Source organism: Capricornis sumatraensis, chromosome 9 (assembly GCF_032405125.1).
Source record: "Capricornis sumatraensis isolate serow.1 chromosome 9, serow.2, whole genome shotgun sequence".
NCBI lineage: Eukaryota > Metazoa > Chordata > Mammalia > Artiodactyla > Bovidae > Capricornis > Capricornis sumatraensis.
In genome coordinates, this window is record NC_091077.1 from 86,322,334 (window position 1) to 86,345,186 (window position 22,853).

A 22,853-nucleotide genomic window follows, 5' to 3' on the forward strand; every position below is an offset into this window, starting at 1 on the left:
TTAAAATACATTATATAATGTCATTTTATTTTCAGTTTTTTTATTTGTAACATTTTCCAAATATTAATATTTTGTAGCATTTTTATCAAAATCATCAATAAACCTTTCCTGCTGTAGCTGTAATACTACATATAAGATTAGCTCCTGGTCTTCCTTCCTTCCTCCTTCCTCCCTCGTTCCCTTCTTCCCTCCCTTTTTTGTTTCTGCTTTCACCTGCTATTTGTCTTATGACTCCATCTTACTATAAAAGCAGAATATGTAAATGATGGTAACTTTTGATAATTTATCATTCGGATGATAAAAATTCTTAACTTTAACCTGAACTCACTACTTGCTAAATAAATGTGATTTGTCTGTCATTTCTTGTTCAATCTCTCAGATATTTTTGTCTAAAAACACAAAGAAAAAAAAAGTAGACTTTTAATCCTTTCCTCACATATAGTGGTGCTTGGATTATGTGTGTGGAAAACTGAAATCTCTGAGTCAAGTATTTCTGACCTGTAAATCAATATTAGGAACATTCTTGCTTTTCTAAAGTAATGTGACTGTAATGATCATGTATTCTATTACTACATTCTGGCTATATACTTTGGAAAAAAACTTGCAAACAGATAATCCTTGCTAACAAGGTTTGTGTGTATTTTTAAGATTTGCAATTTTTATGAGACAAATTATGTCAGTGTTAGTAATTTTTATTTTAACAGCATTGGGGACATCATAGATCACTATCGAAAAGAACAAATTGTTGAAGGGTATTATCTTAAGGAACCTGTACCCATGCAGGTCAGTGTTGTTTTTTCTTTTTGCAGTAATCAGCTTTTTAATTTAAAATGCTTTTTTGGTGATATGGTTATGCACACATCCATGCATTTGAAATTGGATAAAATTTAAAACTGCTGATGATTCCGATTCTTTCAGAAAGTGAATATTTGTAAGAGAATCTCTTAGTTTTTATGTTGGTTCTAGATAATTAGGAAGTCCTTGGTGGCTTTTTGAGAGTAGAAGGAGTGGTGGGGACAGAAACCAAGTTGCACTGGGTCAAGGAGTGAGTTTGTTGGAGGCAAAAGTGGAGACAGCAAGAATAAATCACAGCCAAGTTTATCTAGGTGAGCTTGGGGGGAAAAAAAAAGTGAAGTCACTCAGTCGTGTCTGACTCTCTGCGACCCCATAGACTGTAGCCTACCATGCTCCTCTGTCCGTCGGATTCTCCAGGCAAGAATACTGGAGTGGGTTGCCATTTCCTTCTCCCGGAGATCTTCCCAATCCAGGGATCAAACCCAAGTCTCCCGCCTTGGAGGCAGACGCTTTAACATCTGAGCCACCAGGGCAGCTCTTGGGAAGTAAAGAAAATAAAAAACAGTAGCTAGAAGATGATGTAGGGCAAAAAGGGGTTTAAACTTGTAACTTCTTTGTTTTATTTGCTGGTAGTTTTATGGTGAGAGAGTTTTGAGCATGTGTGTACTTGAGGAAAGTGAGTGGTGGGTGAGGGATGGGATAGTGGCAGTACCCCATGTACAAGGTCCTAGAGAAGGCAAGAGTGACCGAAATGCAGAGCATTAAAAGGGCTGGCCTTGAACGCGAGCTCCTGCTGAACGCTAGGTGCTTAATGCCTAGGTGATTATAGCTTCTGTATCTTGCCCATACTTCCTAAAGTGTGGTGGGTAAAGGGTAAGTAAAAGGTGCATCAAAAGAGTGATTAAGAATTTTCCTATGTGGAAAATGGGGGTAGTGAATTTCCCGGGATGTAAAGAAGGATTGTGAGGGGTTTTGGGTCCCCGCTAAACTTCCACGGTTTTTTGTAGTGTCTTGAGCGTCTCATTATTTCCTCCTAACAAATTAGTTTATGATGGTTATAACCGACTATTAATTGCTACTTAAGAGAGAAACATTATTCTGATGCTTAATATAAATTTAGGAATCATCTTGTCACATTTTAATATAATCTTGCTTCATTTCCTCATGCTTTTCTGGTAGATGGAAAGTTCATGAGGGCAGTTTTGTGTTGTGTTTCCAGTGCTTTGTTGTGAACTCCATGTCAGTTTCTTCCTCTTTGCCTTTCAGGTTTACATCTCAAGTTTCACTTCCTTGTTGACACCTTCCCAATATCTGTAGTTAGCAATTATGTACCACTTCTGTTGGGGCTTCTCTGGGGGCTCAGATGATAAAGAATCTGCCTGCAATGTAGGAGACCCAGGTTCAATCTCTGGGTCGGAAAGATCCCTGGAGGAAGGCATGGCAACCCACTCGAGTATCCTTGCCTGGAGAATCCCATGGACAGAGGCTACAGTCCATGCAAAGCATCAGATATGACTGACATAGACACACCCACACCCACACCCACCCAACCCTTTTGTTGGCAGTTCTGGCAGACTTTGCCTACCGTTTTTTTATGTAGTATGGTATGTGCTTTCTAGAAACCACTGCTTAGGATCTTTTTATTGGATCAGAGGTGCCTTTACCTACACATGATGGATCCTGCCACTCACTTCTGTTACTGTATTCTGCATTCTAATTCAGATTGGCTGTTTGAGTAATTTTATTTGCTCACAAGTCATGCACGCATTTTTCCCATCCTAAATTTGTCTTATTAGAATTTTCTAACTAAACTTTTTATAGTTAGAAAAATAAGGAGCATTTGACATTTTGTAAACTTTAAGATAGCTTTAAAACTTAAACTTACTTCAGACATACATTGTGTCTTATTCTTGTGTCACTGTTTCACAACTGAACAAACTTCCAAGTATTGTCATTTGCAAAAGTGCCTATAATGCTTTCAGTACTTCAGAAATAACTGATGCTGATTACAGAGCAATTTGATTACTTCATAGAAACCATTAAATGCTATTTGAAGTCAGTTATTTTGGGTCTGGAGTGAAAGTAGTTTACAGAAAAATTTGAGAATCATAACACTTACCTGCCCTTCTCAGAAGGATTCTTAACTGTTAGAGAACCCAAAGGCTAGTAATGTCCTTTCATTATTGTAAAAGTGATTAGCTAACAGAATCAGTTCATTCTCCCTAAGGTTACCCTGCATACCCCTACTCAGGGTAAGATGCTGAAAGAGAAAGTCTTTTACTTGGTGGAACTAACACTTCCTGAGACAGATACTAGAAGAAAGGAGGAGCCCTTTGAACACTATTTTAGACACCATGTCTTACATGTGTTAATTTATTTAACTTTTTAAACAATTTGATGAGGTTGATTCTGTAATTACGCCCATTTTACAGATAGGAAAATGGGACCAGAGAAGGTAAGTAAATTACTTAAGGCATCAAGTCATCCTTGACTCTTCTTTTTGTCTCTTATACTCTATATTTAAACTGTCAGGATCATCATGCCACCTCTGCCTTCAAAGTATATATAGAATTTAACCATCACCAGAAATATTTTGGGCCTGGAGTGAAAGTATGTTCCAATAGAAGTTTGAGAAATGCCAACACTTAGCTATCTTTGCCAGCAGGATTCTAACAGAGAATATCATCTCTTTGTTTCAACCTCCTTCTGCTCCCAACTTCCCTTTAAAACTGTACCACAGTCAGAGGGATCCATTTAAAATGTGAGTCAGACCATTTCACGCCTCTGTTTGATACTAAGAGGTGGTCTTTTTCATCCAGAGTAAAAGCTAGAGTCCCTGCAGTAGCGTGCAGGACCCTAGTGCAGTGTCCCGTGGTCCTTCTGAACTCTTCCTACCATCCTTCTCTCTCACTCATCTCCACTCACACTGGCTTCTCTGCTATTAAAAAGAAAATATGTCAGGATCTTTGCTGCATTAGGATTTTTGCTACAGCTGTTCACGCTGCCCAAAATGACTTTCCCTCAAATATCCACTCGCCTCATTCTTTTTCTTCTTTCAAATTTCTTCACAATTGAGACCTACTGGTACATATTATTTATTGCTGCTACTTGCCCTACCCTGTAGAGCACTTACCGTCTATTAACATACAATTCAGTTTTCTTATTCACTATGTTTATTATCTCTCTCCATCTTTGGAATGTTAAGTTCCTTGAGGGTAAGGATCTTTGATTTATTCACTGATGTATCTCAAGAACTGGCACTCAAAGAACTTTTATTGAATTCATTTATCAAATGAGTTTTCTTAGCTATTCCCTGAGAAAAGGATTTACAACTGAAGTAGGAGCCTGCACACCTAACCTCTGTGCGAAAACTTGCTTCAGTGGTTGTTAGACTCTCACCAATCAGATAATCTGCTTCCCTTTGGGAGGAATGTATGAGACTTCCTTCTCCAGAACTTTGTAGAAAGAATAGGCTGAGAAGCCTTCCCTCCTGTCATCTAGTAACTTACCAAAACTTGGAACATGAAGTGGTGTCCCTGCCTGTAGTGTCTTCTAATGTAGGTGTTGTATATCAGTTGACCAGCCTTTATGTTGAATAGGAAAGATTTATATAATCCTGAATTCAGGTATTTAAATCCAAATGTCAATGTTGTAATGTCTTAAATGAGGGAGTGAAAGTGGCTCAGTTGTGTCCAACTCTTTGTGACCCCAAGGACTGTAGCCTGCCAGCCTTCTCTGTCCATGAAATTCTCCAAGCAAGAATACTGGAGTGGGTTGCCATTCCCTTCTTCAGGGGATCTACCTGACCCAGGGATCGAACCTGGGTCTCCTGCATAGCAGGCAGTCTTAACTGACTGAGCCACCAGGTAGACGACAAATATGCCCCATTCTGTACTGAAGAGTAAATATTATCACTACTGTGATAAAAATTGATAGGTACAAATATATACAACTAGGGACACAGTCATCACTATTTATCATCTGGGTGCAGTGTATCTTAAAAAAATTTTTTCTTGGTCATTTTCTGAATAATTTGAAGTAGTAAGAATGAAGGTTTAGTACAAAAAAAAACTTTATTAGAAATTTAATAAGAATTTAAATGTCAGTCAGTCAGTTCAGTCACTCAGTCATGTCCGACTCTTTGCGACCCCATGAATCGCAGCACGCCAGGCCTCCCTGTCCATCACCAACTCCCGGAGTTCATTCACTCACGTCCATTGAGTCAGTGATGCCATCCAGCCATCTCATCCTCTGTCGTCCCCTTCTTCTCCTGCCCCCAATCCCTCCCAGCATCAGAGTCTTTTCCAATGAGTCAGCTCTTCACATGAGGTGGCCAAAGTACTGGAGTTTCAGCTTTAGCATCAGTCCTTCCAAAGAAATCCCAGGGCTGATCTCCTTTAGAATGGACTGGTTGGATCTCCTTGCAGTCCAAGGGACTCTCAAGAGTCTTCTCCAACACCACAGTTCAAAAGCATCAATTCTTCAGTGCTCAGCCTTCTTCACAGTCCAACTCTCACATCCATACATGACCACAGGTAAAAACCATAGTCTTGACTAGACGGACCTTAGTTGGCAAAGTAATGTCTTTGTTTTTGAATATGCTATCTAGGTTGGTCATAACTTTTCTTCGAAGGAGTGTCTTTTAATTTCATGGCTGCAGTCACCATCTGCAGTGATTTTGGAGCCCAAAAATATCGTCTGACAGTGTTTCCATTGTTTCCCCATCTATTTCCCATGAAGTGATGGAACCGGATGCCATGATCTTTGTTTTCTGAATGTTGAGCTTTAAGCCAACTTTTTCACTCTATCGCTTTCATCAAGAGGCTTTTGAGTTCCTCTTCACTTTTTGCCATAAGGATGATGTCATCTGCATACCTGAGGTTATTGATATTTCTCCCGGCAATCTTGATTCCAGCTTGTGTTTCTTCCAGTCCAGTGTTTCTCATGATGTACTATGCATATATTTCCTTGGTTATAAAGGCTTGTTCCTGAAATAGAAGGCAGCTAACTGTTATCCACTGTCTTGTACGGACCTGAATCATATCCATCTTGTAAACCCTAATTTCAGATACAGCTTTTATAATAGTTCTTGCTTATAATTTCTCTGGTTCTTTTCACATTTTTACTGTCAAAATGCAGTACTGATTCTAGATTTTAAATATATTTCAGCTGCATTCTAGTTTGATTCTTTCTTGTTCTTGCAACATTAGCTGTAATACTTTGGAAAACTTTGTTTCATAATTTTGTTGGATAGTACAGTCTTCTATACTCTGTAAATATACTTTTAGGTTTATAAACATCAATTAGAATGATCAATATGGTGAATTTTTACATTTCTACATTATATGTTTCCTTCCAGTAACCTTTAAATGTGAAATACCTTTGTCCATTTATAAGCCATATGAGTAAATCTTGATGGAAATTATAAAAGTTTTAAGAATCCTCATTTTCTGTTAGGAAACAGGTTTATCTAGATTTCTTGTCACAAATTATTCCATGATGTCCTTTCTATTGAATCACTAACTAGATGAGTGCACCATATTTCCTTTATTTCCCTAGAAATACAACATTTTCTCAGCACATTCTTGAGTTTGAGACAATTCATCAAGGATATTACCATATCAAGAATTATAGTCTGAAACTTTGCTTATCAAAATCAATTTTATCATCATAGTTAGTAGGTCACAGAGTATTGATGTTGCTTTGCTTTCATCATCTGATTCCTTTTATAATTGTCAAACATCTTTTTCACTTTTTTCTTTTTGCTAATATGGGCAGAAAATTAAGAATTCTGAATTTTTATTTGCACTCAGTGAAAACTAATAAACAGATAACAAAGATGGCCTTTTATATTTTTTGAAAGATGCTGCAGTAGTTGGCAACAAAGTAAAAAGTGCCAAAGGTGATGCAATAAAATTGATTTATTTCACTGTTGCATCAGCCTCTAGGCCAAAGGTTGGCCGACTTTTCTGTAACGGACCAGATACTAAATATTTTAGATTTTGTGGGTCATTCAGTCTTTGTCTCAGTTACTTAAACTTTGCCTTTGTAGTGAAGCAACAACACACAGTATGTAAAACAATGACCCTGGCTGTGTTCCAGTAAAACTACGTCCAAACACAGGCAGTGGGCTGGATTTGGTCTGTGTGCCATGGTTTGCCATTCTCTTCAGCATACTTGAGTATAATTGTTGAGTCATGATGAAATGGTTCCTACGATGATAAAATAGCAGAGTGTTTCAAGATGTAGGAAAAAAGAGGATTCATGAAAATTCTATAACATATCTTAGATATAAAATGGTCAGCCGGATCCATGAATCTCTAAGAAAAAGTCATAAAATATTAATTCTTGCTGCTCAAACAAGAAACTAAAAACTAAAATTGGGTCCATTGGACTAAATGGTAATATTGAAGATTGACTTCTTTGGGGAAGATCATTATAAAGGCACTTATATCTTTATATTCTTCCTGACATCCTAATTATTTTATTATAGGTGGTTGTGGGGATTTAGCAGTTAAGATACATGCCTTCCTATAGTTCAGGGTCATATAAAACCATGCAATAAACCCCACAGGATTATGGGAAAGGTGGAGTTACGGGTACAACACTGAAAAGCATCATCAGTGACACATAAAGATAAGAAACTAGTAACAATTAGCAGAGTTTTTATATGTGCTAAATAGGTAAGATATATTTAAATACTAGGTTGTTGCAAATGTTTTCACGGGTTTGGACCATGAATTTTAAATCATTATAGCTAGGCTCAAATACATCTTTATTAATCAAAGTAGGAACCATCACAATCAACACATTTTTGCCACTGAGAAATAAGTTTGTTTATTCCTGTAGCATTAAAACCATACTTCAGGATTCAACAAACTCTTGTGTCCTGATGGTTGTGGAAGTGTTTTCCCTGCAAAAGTTGTCAGAGATGCTTGAAGACGTGGTAGTCATTTGGTGAGAGGTCAGCTGAATATGGTGAATGAGGCAAAACTTAACAGCCAAATTTGTTCAACTGTTGAAGTGTTGGTTGTGAAATGTGCAGTTGGGCATTCTCGTGGAGAAGAATTGGGCCCTTTCTGTTGACCAAAGTCAGCTGTAGGCATTGCAGTTTTTGGTGCAGCTCATCAAATTGCTGAGCACACTTCTCAGATGTAATGTTTTTGCCAGGATACAGAAAGCTGTAGTAGGTCAGACCAGCAGCAAACAACCAAACACTGACCATGACTGCTTTTTGGTGCAAGTTTGACTCGGGAAGTATTTTGGAGCTTCTTCTCACTCCAGCCACTGAGCTGACTGTATAAAATCCACTTTTCGTTGCACATCAGATAGAGAAATGGTTCACTGTCGTGTAGAAGAAGAGATGACACTTCAAAATGATTTTTTTTGAGTTTTGGTCAGCTTATGAGGCACCCACTTAATGGAGGTTATTCACCTTTCCCAATTTGCTTCAAATGCCAAATACTGTAGAATGATTGACACAAATTCTTCAGCAACTTCTTGGGTAGTTGTAAGAGGATCAGCTTTGATGATTGCTCTCAATTGGTTGTTGTCAATTTACGATGGCCGGCCACTATGCTCTTCATCTTCAAGGCCTACTTTGCAAAACCTCTTGAACCACCACTGCACTGTATGTTCATGTTCCTGGGCCAAATGTGTTGTTTATGTTGAGAGTTATCTCCACTGCTTTACGATGCATTTGAACTCGAATAAAAAAAATCACTCGAATTTGTTTTTTGTGTTAACATCATTTCCACAGTCTAAAAGCTAAACAGCAAGTAATAAGTCATTGGCAGAAAAGCATAAAGCGAGAAATATGCATTAAAATCATGTATAACATAACCACATTTATTTAAGAATGTATTCCAAAATCAGATGGCAGAGTCCAACAATGCAAAAACAGCAGTTACTTTCGCATCAAGTAGTACAATAAATAAGGCACTTTACCTTGAAAAAGGCCTGAAGTTTTCTTGTGGAAGAGGCCATCAGAAGGGTTGTAAATAGTGGGAAGTGGTAAAAAGGAGGACTATCTGAAATCAGACACATTAGGACGCCAGATGTGGCTGGATGGATATGGGTTATAACACTCAGTGAATCTGTGCAGGCCGGTAGGCTTTTGGGATGTATTTTGCATATTCCCAGGCATCTCATTTCAGCTGGGTGCAGCTTTCTGCACTCACTTAGAGTTTCTTGAGGATGTAATTGTGCATAAGCAAACATGAATTTGCTTTATGCTCAAATTGGTCCAAATCTATCAGTTATGCTGGGACAAATACATGTTTTCAAAACAGTGTTGCTATAAAGCACACAAAAAACTGTATTTTAAAAAATAGTTCTTGAGAAATGGTAAGGACACCTTTTTGAAAATTTCTTTGGAAAGCAGAATCTCTTAATATATATGTTACATTATTTTAGATTTTGGTATTATTATTTTTTAATGTCTAGACAGGCACAATCTGGTTTTTAAGTCGGTAGTTTAGTAGATTTTACTTCATTTCCATCAAGAATTCATGAAATAATTTTAATATTTTTGAAAATTCAGGATCAAGAACAAGTACTCAATGATGCAGTGGATGGCAAGGAAATTTATAATACAATTCGTCGTAAAACAAAGGATGCCTTTTATAAAAATATTGTTAAAAAAGGTTATCTTCTAAAAAAAGGTAAGTGTAAACTTTTAAGACTAAAGATTCAGCTTCTTAATAGAAACATTGTGAGTACTGGGCATAAATCTTATCATTGAGATATGAATTTAACAAGTTGGCATCTGATTCTTGGTCCCCTGGTCACCTGTCCATAACTTTTTTAAAGTGAAAATTCATATAGACTTTTATCACATTCATGGTATTGAGGTTTCTAGCTTATATATTTGCCTCAGTTTGGCATTAAGAAATGTGGGGGATGAGGGGTGCATGACTAGCAGAAGAGATTTTTTTCCCTTATGACCAGAAAAGAATTAATGCTAAGTGAGAATTTTAATGATTTATTGTAATGAAATCTCTAAATACACTGTTAAGGTACCCTTGTCACTTACCTTGTGATTCATTAAAACAAGGAATATAACAAAATATTTTTCTACAGATAGATTACAGACATTTTCTCATTTTGTAAGGATTTTCTCATTTTATGAAGCTTTGGGAATAAAAATTTAAATATGAAATATATTTGACTTTTTTTAAGCAATGATCATTTTTATGATTTTACTATCAGTGACTTTATAGTTCATTATTTGGCTAAGGGAAAACAATTTGTTTTTTTTTTAACAGGAAAGGGAAAAAGGTGGAAAAATTTATATTTTATCTTAGAGGGCAGTGATGCCCAACTTATTTATTTTGAAAGTGAAAAACGAGCTACAAAACCAAAAGGATTAATAGATCTCAGCGTGTGTTCTGTCTATGTTGTTCATGAAAGTCTCTTTGGCAGGTAAGAAATTGGTTTCCTATATATTTTTGGAATTGTTTTAATAATAAAATAGTATGTTCAGATCATTTCAAAGCAAACCAATTTTGAGAGCCTGAAAATCATCTGAAAATGTCACATTTACTTTCTAGGATAATTTTTGTTTTTCTCTTTTAGACTAACTTATGCATAAAATTCTACTTCCACTATATCACATAGAAATCTATGGATCTTTTGTATAAAGACTTACTCTGTATGCAGTGTGTTGCCCTGCACTTACTGCCAGTCTTTCGAATGACTTTGATTCTTGTCGCCTTTCTCCTATTTTATCATTCTTGGTTAACTCAATGCATCTGATAGTACTAGATCACTCAGTTGTACTATATTAACTTGATTCCTAAGAAAGATGTAGTATAAAAACAATTATTTCAATAGAAAAGAGGAGAGAGTATTTCAGATTTGAAATTAAAACTTTTTTTCTTACATTAATGTCACAATTTTTAAAAAAATAAATAGAAGTAAATCCTGAACATCACAAGGCAAATTCAGCACTTAATTCCATCTAGATTTTTTAACAAGGGCCTTTCTTTACCTTTCACCATCAGTATTATTAATAAACCGATTTGGCCGCTTAAAGATTGACTGATGGACTATCTGTTATGAATCTGTTCTAGAGTGTTTTTGGGTATACTTAGCAAGCAATTTTATTACGTATTGCTATGGGGGCTTCCCAGGTGGCATCAGTGGTAAAGAATCTGCCTCTCAATGCAGGAGACACAAGAGATGCTGGTTCACTTCCTAGGTCAGGAAGATCCCCTGGAGAAGGAAATGGCAATCTACTCCAGTATTCTTGCTTGGAAATCCCATGGACAGGGGAGCCTGGTGGGCGAACAATCCATGGGGATGGCAAACAGTCAGATATGACTGGGTGACTGAGTAAGGCACACAGGCATGATGAAGAAAACACAGATAATTACAACACATTTTTAACAATCTATTTTCTGCTCCAGGATGGCATTTCTACTAGGCAACTTCAGTTTTTCCTATTTAAGTTGGGAAAACGTCAAGAGAAATACCTGCAGAGCATACAAGCTTGTCATTTTTTCCAAGTTGTGTTTAGGAGATCACATTAGTATTATTTGAAATTTAACAGTGCCTCTTTTAAGTGGTCGAATAGGTTTGGGAGATGCTGAATTGGACAAATAATTTTCCACACAGCAGGACATTTTGAAGTTGTAGCCCAAGTTTGTATTGTGAATCATCAAGAGTGAATCAACATGAAATACTGTGAATCATCATGAAATACTATGTGAATCATCATAAAATACTATGAAGTATTTCATGAATTCATTTAACCTTGATACTCTTGCTTGATACCCAGCCCCAAACACTTCTTAATATCTCTTGAAAACAGCTGTCCAAAAAAAAAGACAAATCTGGGTAAGATAGGAGTTAAGATTTTTTTCCCCTCACTTAACAATATGGGAAACTTGGCCTTCAGATGTAGTAGGATCAGACCTCTGGCTTCCTCTCGGTCTTGCTACTCTGCCTTACTTTGTGTATACTAGGTTTTTCTCACAGAGCCACTTTTTCATGAGAGCGAAGGTGGCAAACAGTGCCAGAGAAAGGAGCAGTGACCATTTCCTCCAGTAACTACTGAAAATCCTGAGACTACACTATTTGTTGTGTTATCAAATAGATAAAGTCATTGTATATTTCTTGCTTTGTGTAAGCATAGAGCCCAGTATACTGACTTACCTTGAGCATTTGGGTGGAGTCTAATGTGAAAGTTCTACCAGCAGTAGAGATGACTGCTATGCACACCCAGCCTGTGGTGTAGGAATGCTGGTCAGCACTGCCCTTCAGCTGTTGGCTCCAGTGCTTTAGTTGTGTAGCTGTGCAATTTTTCCAGGTTTTTTCAATATTATTGAGATGTCTCTAATATTCCTGTTTCTTTATATTAAACTTCTGACTTTTAATACTGCTTTACTTTAAATATTAACTGTTTCAGAAGCACAAGTCGAAAGACATTTCAGTCATACAGAGTTATTGCTGTACTGAATATTTACATGGGAGTTTTGTACTTGTATCTTTTCTTAGGCTGAATCTTTTACTGTGGCAGTACTTATTGTTTTATCTGTTTAAGAAGGATGTTTTTGATGGATATTACATTTTAGGTTTGGTGATTATTTTCTTTTAGCCTTGTCTCTACTTTTAGCCTTAGTCTCTACTTTCTAAAATTTTCTCATTCTAATTGTTTTCTCTTTTAGAGATTATGGATATATTTTTTTTTCTTCAAGGTGTATACTTATTTCATCTTTCTTTGGAAGCTTTGAGATCTTTCCTTATCTTAGATCTTCAAAGGTTAAATCAATATGTGCCTACTGTAAAAAAAATACTTTTAGAAATTTATGGTGTTTGTAAAGCTTCTTTATTCTTAAGACCTGATGTCTCCTGTCGGTTTTGAACAGTTCTCTGTTAGTGTCTGTTTAAACAGCCCTGCTGCCACGCTCACTTGAATCTTCTGGAATTCATGTTGCATGTTATAGACCATCCACTACATCCCATGTGTCTTTTAAACAGTTTCCTCTATGTTTTTCATAATTTTTTTCCTTTCTGTGCTTCAGGTTGGATATTTTCTTCTGATTTGTCTTTCAGTTCACTATTCTTCTGTAGTTAAATGCATTTGTTGAGGTCTTAATTTTATTTATTACATTTGCCACTTTATAATTTCCACTTGAGTCATCTTGTATATTTCTAGTTATCTAACAAAATTCTCTTTTTTTAACCTTTTTCAAAGAATTTTAATTACTATGAAAAATATTTGAAAGTTGTATCTGTCCTCAACATCTGTGTTATATGTAGGTCTTTCTCATTTGTTTTTCTTTCAGCTGTTCAGACATTTGATCCTGATTCCTGTGATGTCAGCTTATGTTTGACTAAATAGTGGATATAGTATGTGACAAACTGCAGAAGCTATACATAATGTTATTGCCTCCAGAGAGGACTGTTCTGCCAGATAAGTTAGAATAGGGGTAGTTCCAGTTGATTCCTAGGCAGATCAATATGAAGTTTTGGTGAAGGCTATTTTATCTCTGATTTGCTCTTAATTCTGAAAGCATAGCCCTTCAGGTTTCTCAACAGAAAGCCTCCTCATCTAAAGGCCCTGAACTCATTTCTCTCTCCCCACACTGTGAAACTCTGAATGTGCCTGGTGAGCTTCTTAGCCTCTTAGATGCTTTCTACTTATCGCCTCAGCTTCCTGCCCTTAACAGTTTAGGAACTGGCAAACACCTTGAAAAGAACAGTTGTGGAGAATGTCAGTCTCACCTCATTATATCTTGGTCCCTCAAGTCTTAGCCACCTCATTGTTCTCCAGTGACTTCATACAGTTGTATTTTGTTTAGTTTATATTTTATCCATCCAGGAGGGTTAGTCTGGTACAAACCACTTTCAGAATCAAAAGTTTTCAATTGACGTATTCCACTGTTTTATGGTATCCTTAAAGCATTGAAGACATGGTTTTTTATCTTTAATCCATATGTTAAGCTTGTACTCTGGGTATTTTGCTATGACCTTCTAACACCAAGGTCTAAGATATTTCTTTGGTGAAAGCAAGAAATACAAATAACACTTATTAAATTTCAAAAGTTTGAAGGTCATTTTAAACTTTCAAATCTAATTGGAAAAACAACACGTCTTCAAAAAATATGTTAACTACTAATATTGTATTTACTTGTCAAGTAAATTATATGCAGTGTAGAAGAGTTGACTCATTGGAAAAGACTTTGATGCTGGGAGGGATTGGGGGCAGGAGGAGAAGGGGGCGACAGAGGATGAGATGGCTGGAAGGTATCACTGACTCGATGGACATGAGTCTGAGTGAACTCCAGGAGTTGGTGATGGACAGGGAGGCCTGGCGTGCTGCGATTCATGGGGTCGCAAAGAGTTGGACACGACTGAGCAACTGAACTGAACTGATAGGAAGAACAGAACTAATATTTATTGTATGCTACTATCAGGTCATTCGGAGAAGGCAATGGCACCCCACTCCAGTACTCGTGCCTGGAAAATCCCATGGATGGAGGAGCCTGGAAGGCTGAAGTCCATGGGGTTGCTGAGGGTTGGACTTGACTGAGCGACTTCACTTTCACTTTTCACTTTCATGCATTGGAGAAGGAAATGGCAACCCACTCCAGTGTTCTTGCCTGGGGAATCTGGGGGATGGGGGAGCCTGGTGGGCTGCCGTCTATGGGGTCACACAGAGTCGGACACGACTGAAGCGACTTAGCAGCAGCATTAGGTCATTTGATCCTCAAAATAAGCTTGTTGATATTTCCATTTTAACAGATGAAAAATGGCCAGTTTTTAAAAAACATTTTAAAGTTATAAAGAAGAAAATTAAAATTACCCATAATCTATTGAGAGATAGCCATTAAGAACATTTTGGGTCTAAAAAATCCCAAATGTCTAGTTTTTTCTTAGTACATAGAAGTGTATATTATATATCATCCTTAAGCTGCAAGTTTAGTAACATTTTATTTGTTTTAAAGTCTTTAGATTAGCTATATGCAATTCTAGCACTTATGCTTCAATTTTCTTTTAACTTTTCAATTTTCTTATAACTTTTCTATTTTAAAATAATTTACATAGTACTTTGAAATGTTTTTAAACTTTGATAGATTTCAGTAGTACCGACAGAAAGCTTTCTAAAATATATGCAGCTGACATATTCTTTTTAGTAATTTAGTACAGTGGATTATTTCTCTAATGAATTGTTAATTTTGTATAAATTATATAATTATATTGATTTTTTTTCTAAAGTTGGTATAAGTGCTGTAATCAGTACATTTTGTTGGACTTCCTAATAACTTTTTGTTTGTATTTTAAAGGCCAAACTGTTTCCAGATAGTGGTTCAGCACTTCAGTGAAGAACATTACATCTTCTACTTTGCAGGAGAAACTCCAGAACAGGCAGAGGTAAGTTAAATGTTTTTTCAGCTACTATAAACCTTTATTCAGTCCATATTTTCTTAACTAGAATAGAAACCTAATGCACTTAAGGTGATAAAAAAAGATGCCTGGAATCAAATCATCTTTTATTTTAAGCAATAAGAACTTTCATGTGTAAAAAAATTTTTGAAAGAAGTAGTGAAGGGTTATTGGGAAAATTTCATTCTAAATTGACCTTAAAATACTCTTATGATGTTTGGGTCAACTGAGAATGCTCATTTAAAATCTTCTCTGAAGAAAGGTTGTGGATATTCTCAGTACACTCAAAAAGGTAAGTCAGTTAGTTTTGCTAATAAGCGTTGGCTATTCTTCACTGGTTGAACTCTGTATCTAAAAATAGAAATTGTCATCACAAGTAAAAATTTGAGGAATTTTTCTATTTTTCTTCTAAGTCTAGATATAATGTTTTCTTTCAGTATTAGCCATTGATCCGGGTGCAGTGCCTTTATTAAAACTTTTATTAAATTTTAAGTAAAGTGAAGAAATGTTTTTAAAGATCTCCTTTTAAAAATACATTGATTTTTCTGAACCACAATATTTCTGGGGTGTTAAGTGGTGTTTTATAGATATATGGCTGTATTTTCTTCTGCTGATTCTCTGTGGAAGGAACCTGAAAGTAGTTTAGAGGTGAAAGAAAGAATGTGACTTTATTGAAAAAAGAAGATAATTTGCCAATTCTGGATATGAGACAGATGGTTTTAAAACTCCGGGTCCTGGCTTGGGCTCCTGATTGATAAATTATGAAGATATGTTTGGCTGTAGAATAAACTTGATGAATGAGCCATTGTGTTTTATGGCTCATAATTGCATATAATTTTTCATGTCATGAAAAAAATATCACAATTGAATACTCATTGTTAGCTTATAATACACATAAAACCTTGTTTCATGGGTGAAAAAAGTGAAAGTATTAGTCTGACTCTTTGTGACCCCATGGACTGTAGCCCACCGGGCCCCTCTGTCCCTGGGATTCTCCAGGAACAATACTGGGGTGAGTATTCATGACCTTCTCCAGGGGATCTTCCAAATCCAAGGATCAAACCTGGGTCTCCTGCATTGCAGGCAGATCCTTTACCATTTGAGGATGGGTCAGTTCAGTCAGTTCAGTCGCTCAGTCGTGTCCGACTCTTTGCGACCCCATGAATTGCAGCACGCCAGGCCTCCCTGTCCATCACCAACTCCTGGAGTTCACTCAGACTCATGTCCATCGAGTCAGTGATACCTTCCAGCCATCTCATCCTCTGTCGCCCCCTTCTCCTCCTGCCCCCAATCCCTCTCAGCATCACAGTCTTTTCCAATGAGTCAACTCTTCACATGAGGTGGCCAGAGTACTGGAGTTTCAGCTTCAGCATCATTCCCTCCAAAGAAATCCCAGGGTTGATCTCCTTCAGAATGGACTGGTTGGATCGCCTTGCAGTCCAAGGGACTCTCAAGAGTCTTCTACAACACCACAGTTCACAAGCAATTCTTTGGCGCTCAGCCTTCTTCACAGTCCAACTCTCACATCCATATGTGACTACTGGAAAAACCATAGCTTTGACTAGACGGACCTTAGTCGGCAAAGTAATGTCTCTGCTTTTGAATATGCTGTCTAGGTTGGTCATAACTTTTCTTCCAAGAAGTAAGTGTCTTTTAATTTCATGGCTGCAATCACCATCTGCAGTGATTTGGGAGCCCCCCAAAATAAAGTCTGACACTGTTTCCACTGTTTCCCCATCTACTTCCCATGAAGTGATAGGACTGGATGCCATGCATGATCTTCGTTTTCTGAATGTTGAGCTTTAAGCCAACTCTTTCACACTCCTCTTTCACTTTCATCAAGAGGCTCTTTATTTATCCCTAATTTGCAAAAATAGGGCTCATAATATTTCGGTAACTTTGACATTTTTTTTAATCATTAGAAATTGAGTTAGGATACTCAAGTTTAAGTTTCTTTCCTATCTTTCAGTTATTTTATCATGTTCTCTCTTTCTGAAGATTGTGTTACACACCTTGATGACGTTTCAGTATGTTTTGTGTATCTCACATAATGTATAAATAGAACATTTTCTTATTTATCTATACTCTTTTCCATATTTCATGTTTTCATATACCTCTTAAAGTCCAAAAATGCCACTGGCATTCCAAAATTTTGTTACTTTGGTGACCTGTAGAATCTCTAGTTATTGTCTTCTCTCTTTTTTTAATTTAAATTTATTTATTTTAATTGGAGGCTAATCACTTTACAATATTGTATTGGTTTCTCTTTATAAAAGCTATGGTAATTGACTTAGTCTTAAATTTGCCTATTAAAAGACGTACTCTAAACACTGACAGAATTCAGATTCATTGAAGTAGCCAACACACTGAAGACATAATTGAGTGAAGCAATAGTACAGAGCTTACTAGAAACATGTATGCCGAACATGTTTATAATTTATAAACCTAAAATTATTCTCTCCTTTCTCCAGTGTAGTAGGGTATTAAACATTTGAGAATATATCTTCAACTTAGTTTTAATATTAGGCTGCAATATTTTATATCTAACATTAATATTTGAAAGGCTTATAAATCACCCAGATCCCCTTATATGTTTCATGGTCTAAGGTAAAGATTAGAAAACTAGTCATCAAATTAGTCATCACATTATCAGCTGGTTTTGTAGTCAGCATTCCTTTCACAAAATGTATCAAGTTAAATTCTGCCTTAGGGTGCCTCAACTGCTTAACTACATATATATTTATTTTTTGGCTAATAAACAATCACTCATTGACACTTAGGATTAGTTTAGACATTCTGCAATAATACAATCTATTTTGCAGAAATTATTATAACTTTTTTGGTCACTGTTTTACTTTGTGGGATAACATATATTTAAAGTGCAGGATATTCTTGAGTGTAGAGCAGAAAAGAACTATTGAATTTTGAGGAGGAACCCAAATTGATGACTGGAAACTGCATAAACTGTTATATAGTATATTTCTTTGAAATGCTGTTATTCTTTTTCCTAGGATTGGATGAAAGGTCTGCAGGCATTTTGCAACTTAAGGAAAAGTAGTCCAGGGACATCTAATAAACGCCTGCGTCAGGTGAAATTTTTTCTTTGATTTGTGATTGTCACAGATTTGTGATTGTGTTTTGCTTTATCACTTTGCTCTTTATTTCTTGGAACTATTTTGGGCAACATTTTAAATACTTTAGATTTCTTAAGAGAGGTTAATCTTTTTCAGGCATTTTAAAGCCATGCTCCCACTTGGCTTCAGCAGCAGGAGAAATAGTTATTTCTTTATGAAGAAGAATATTCTTATATCCTTGCTGGGTTGTTGTTTAGTTGCTAAGTTGTGTCTGACTCTTATGACCCCATGGTCTCTAGCCCACCAGGCTTCTCTATCCATGAGATTTCCCAGGCAGGAATATTGGAGTGGTTGCCATTTTCTTCTCCAGGAGATCTTCCTGACCCAGGGATTGAACCCACATTTCCTTCATTGCAGGCAGACTTTACTGCCTTATATAGGGTACTTAGTCCCTAATATCATCTGTTGAATACATACCAGGGACTTTTTTCTTCTACTGAAAGTTCCAATACCAAGTCAACAACAACAGAAACTATTGTTTGGCACTATTCTTTTCTTCAAAAAATTATTTTGGTCTGTGTTAAAAAAGAACTAAAAGTGCTCATTGAAAAAAAATCATCTGACTGAAAGTACTAATCCTGGTAACTTTAGTGTTTTTTATAGTAATTGCTTTTGAAACCTATTATGTAACTTACAGGTAGTATCCTATCTTTTTTGAAACCTTAACATGTCCTGCATGTTCATTTATGGAGAGTAAAGCTAGGCTTTCTCTTTTTTTTCTAGGTATGTAAAGTCAACTGTATACCTTCTATTTCTTTGCTTTTTCTTCTAGTTATCCCCAGATAATTGAAAAAAAGTTAAGTAAATTTAACATTCTTGGAGTTTTGAGGAAAGCATAGTATAGTATTTATTGACTAAAGTAACTCTTGTTGTATTAATACTTATGGGAACTTCCAGTAAGCTAGGTGAATTTAACCAAGAAGTGGATGAATGATTATTTTTAGATGACTCTAAATTTAATGTTCCCTGTAGCCAGAAGTCTGATAATCTCCCCAGGGACATATATGTGCCAGCTTTTCCACTTGGGCTTTTATACATATCATTTCTAACCTTTACAACAACTTGCAGTGTAGACTTTATCCTAAGTTGACATTTGAGGAAGCAGAGGTGCATGGAAATTGACTTGTGCAAGGCCATACAAATAGCAGTTGGCAAGAGGGAAGGAGAGCCTGATACTAGAATGTGGGAATCAGAATCTAAATTCTGGCATCAAAACTGAAAAACGGCTTCTTTGGATCTGTATCCTTTTTTGTAAAATGAGAAGGTAGAATCAGTATTTTTAAATTATTTTCTAGCTGTGGAACTCTATATAGAAATAAAATCTTCCAGAGGAGCACTATATAGTATGTTAGATTTTGCTTTGGGAGGTGACAGTTATTTACTTAAATTAATAAAGAATCCTCTTCTCAACTTTATTTCCTCTGAATCATGGTTTTATAGTAAAAAAGGTATATTTCATTATTTTTGTAGGACTGTAATTGGAATAATAACTTGTAAAATATGATTTTTTTAAGTGAGAATTTGCTGAGTGCTTGAATGTTGCATTGTATGTCACTTAAAAAGGAAAACATAACTGAAAGTCATGTTTCGTTAAAAAGAGGGGGGATAAGTCACTACTTTGGGTTTTTATAATTGCCTTTGAAACCTAATGTGTAATTCTTGAAATCTAGGGTAATACTTTTTGTGTTTTTTTTAGGTCAGCAGTCTTGTTTTACATATTGAAGAAGCCCATAAACTCCCAGTAAAACATTTTACTAATCCATATTGTAACATCTACCTGAATAGCGTCCAGGTAGCAAAAACTCATGCAAGGGAAGGGCAAAACCCTGTATGGTCAGAAGAGTTTGTCTTTGAGTAAGTCTTATTTTCTCATTACATTAGATGATTTTCTTTTCCCATAATGCATTTTCTTTTTTTTTTCCTTTTAACTCTGTATCTAAACCAGTCAGAACAAGGTGCCAGGCTCAGGCATTTTATAGTACCTATATTTGTTTTCTATCTTACCTGTTCACTTTTGTTAGTAAAGTGCTATGTCCATGGTTTTTCACCTAGTTATTCAGTGACAAATCCAAAAGCATTTACTAACATACACATACAAAATATTTATGAGGGTTTCCACAATTTACTTGGGGAAGTTAAAGATGTTAGAAAAGTGTAGTTTGTCTGTATTCTTGTATACCAAATGATAAACCTGTTTTGAATCTAGTTTTAAATCTACCACTTTGAACTGGGTTAGTAGCAGAAATAAAAATAGGGAGCTTATTCGATACTGGAGACAAAAGAATTAGATAGTGTGATGCCAGGACATTTTCTTAATTCTTTTTCTCCCCACATGCTTCTTTAGTGATCTTCCTCCTGACATCAACAGATTTGAAATAACTCTTAGTAATAAAACGAAGAAAAGCAAAGATCCTGATATCTGTAAGTTAATACAGAAATTTATTTCTAAAGTAAAAAAGTATGTTTTATATACTTTGGAAATTCATAATGAAGTAGAGTCTAAAATGGAAATTATAACGGTATGTAAATAGTGTTAACTTGAGATTGCTTTTTGTACACATGAAAGTATTAGTTGTTGAGAAAGAATGTGTCCAAAAAAGAATAAGGACCAAAATGGCAAAATTGTATATACTATAATCTTAAGCCCTCACGATTAAAGTAGTGTCTGTTCACCCTGCTCATCCAGTGAACAACAAGAAAAAGAAAATAGTGACAGTGGTCATCTTCCTGTGATGCTTCCTTACCCCTTCTTCCTACTTTTTAGGTTTCTCCTCCTCTCCTATCCTTTGCATGGACATGAAAAAAAGCACTCTTTTAAATTTTTTTCTTTAAAACACTGTTCACTTGTAGTGTCAGTCTGTGTCTCAGCAGCATACTTTTCGCAGCCCATTTTGGAAACAGGTGACAGTGTGATTTAGCAATTCACACCAGAGTGAATTAGGTTAATCCTTAAATATCTTCTTAAAAACCAGGCTTACAAAGAAAAAAAAAGTGATATATGTTAACAGAATCAAAGCCTGAATGTTTGCTATATTCTGTAATTTCTGTACTGTTTTAAATGGTTAACATTTTATAGTGGTTCCCATTATTTTTAAGATAAAATCTAACCCCATAGTAATGATACAGAACCCTTTCCTGACCTACTCCTTCTCATTCTTAATCTTCTGTATATCCTTCTCTCCAGCTGCACCAGCCTTCTTATAGCTTGTAAATTATCCATGGATTTTAAAACCATCCACCATACCTTGTGTTCAGACTGTGTGCACACTGCCTTTTTTTCTCTACCTTTCTACTTAGTTACACCTCCAGATCCTGTTATAAGTCAGCTTAATGGATATCTGTTTGGAATGGATGTTTAAAACTTCACGGGCTGAATTACAAATTGTTTCTCTGTACTTCATTAGCATTAATAACTTTATAGCACTTACCACAGGGTACCATAATTGATTTCTTGCCTCCTTGGTTACACGGTGGTCTCCATGCATGTCAGAGACCATGTATTAATCATGTCTGTATTCTACATCCTTGCCTATCAGAGAGTCTGGCACATAGTAGGCATTCAGTGAATGAATGAAGTAAGCATTAAGTGTTAAAATTTGTGGTATTACTTAAAAGTCCTTTGATGAAAAGCGTTTAACACTATAGAGAAGACATAACATTAGGAAAATTTGTGGGACTGATTACAGTGTCATCTTCTGAGATAGATAGTAATCATTTGATGTTTTTCTGTCAAAGTATTTATGCGCTGCCAGTTGAGCCGGTTACAGAAGGGGCATGCCACAGATGAGTGGTTTTTGCTCAGCTCCCATATACCATTGAAAGGTATTGAACCAGGAACTCTGCGTGTCCGAGCACGATATTGTATGGAAAAGATCATGCCAGAGGAAGAGTACAGCGAATTTAAGGAGGTATGTAAGTTATTTACCAGACTATTTTTAAAAGCATTAAGAGAAATAGTTCACTTTTAATGAAAGGTCTGTTGAGTTAAATATGATAATTTCATAGTTTAGTGGCACAGTTGACAGAGAAGATGGAAAAGCTGTGCAGCAGTATGACATTGGTATTAAGCCCATGAATATAAAGGCTACAATCTCATTCTGTTTTTAATACATGTATTCAATAGAACATATTCCTAAATTGAGAATGTATCGAGCCCATCTCTCTCATGTCTCCTGCATTGGCAGGTGGGTTCTTTACCACTGGTGCTGCCTGGGAAGCCCATAGAAGAACATATTTTCTGTTAATCTGAGAATGCTCAATGTTGTATACTTTCAGCAACCTTTCTCGATGTCTTTTCTAGCTTATACTGCAAAAGGAACTTCATGTAGTCTACGCTTTATCACATGTATGTGGACAGGACCGAACACTACTTGCTAGCATTCTACTGAAGATTTTTCTTCATGAAAAGCTTGAATCATTGTTGTTATGCACACTAAATGACAGAGAAATAAGCATGGAAGGTATAGTATGGATGTGTTAGTGTGATACTTTTAAAAACTGGGTTAACGATTCAGTTCAGTCACTCAATTGTGT

At 36.1% G+C, this 22,853-nt stretch overlaps 1 protein-coding gene across 1 annotated transcript in view; it reads left to right on the plus strand.

Moving 5' to 3' along the window:
* RASA1 (RAS p21 protein activator 1) overlaps window positions 1-22,853 on the plus strand; it is a 101,728-nt gene that overhangs the window by 65,591 nt on the left and 13,284 nt on the right. The window contains exons 9-17 of the mRNA XM_068980935.1: window positions 705-783; window positions 9,338-9,458; window positions 10,062-10,218; window positions 15,087-15,174; window positions 18,198-18,275; window positions 20,017-20,174; window positions 20,665-20,741; window positions 22,056-22,228; window positions 22,621-22,780. Of these exons, the coding sequence (XP_068837036.1) occupies window positions 705-783; window positions 9,338-9,458; window positions 10,062-10,218; window positions 15,087-15,174; window positions 18,198-18,275; window positions 20,017-20,174; window positions 20,665-20,741; window positions 22,056-22,228; window positions 22,621-22,780 (1,091 nt within the window). The remainder of the gene's footprint in view (window positions 1-704; window positions 784-9,337; window positions 9,459-10,061; window positions 10,219-15,086; window positions 15,175-18,197; window positions 18,276-20,016; window positions 20,175-20,664; window positions 20,742-22,055; window positions 22,229-22,620; window positions 22,781-22,853) is intronic.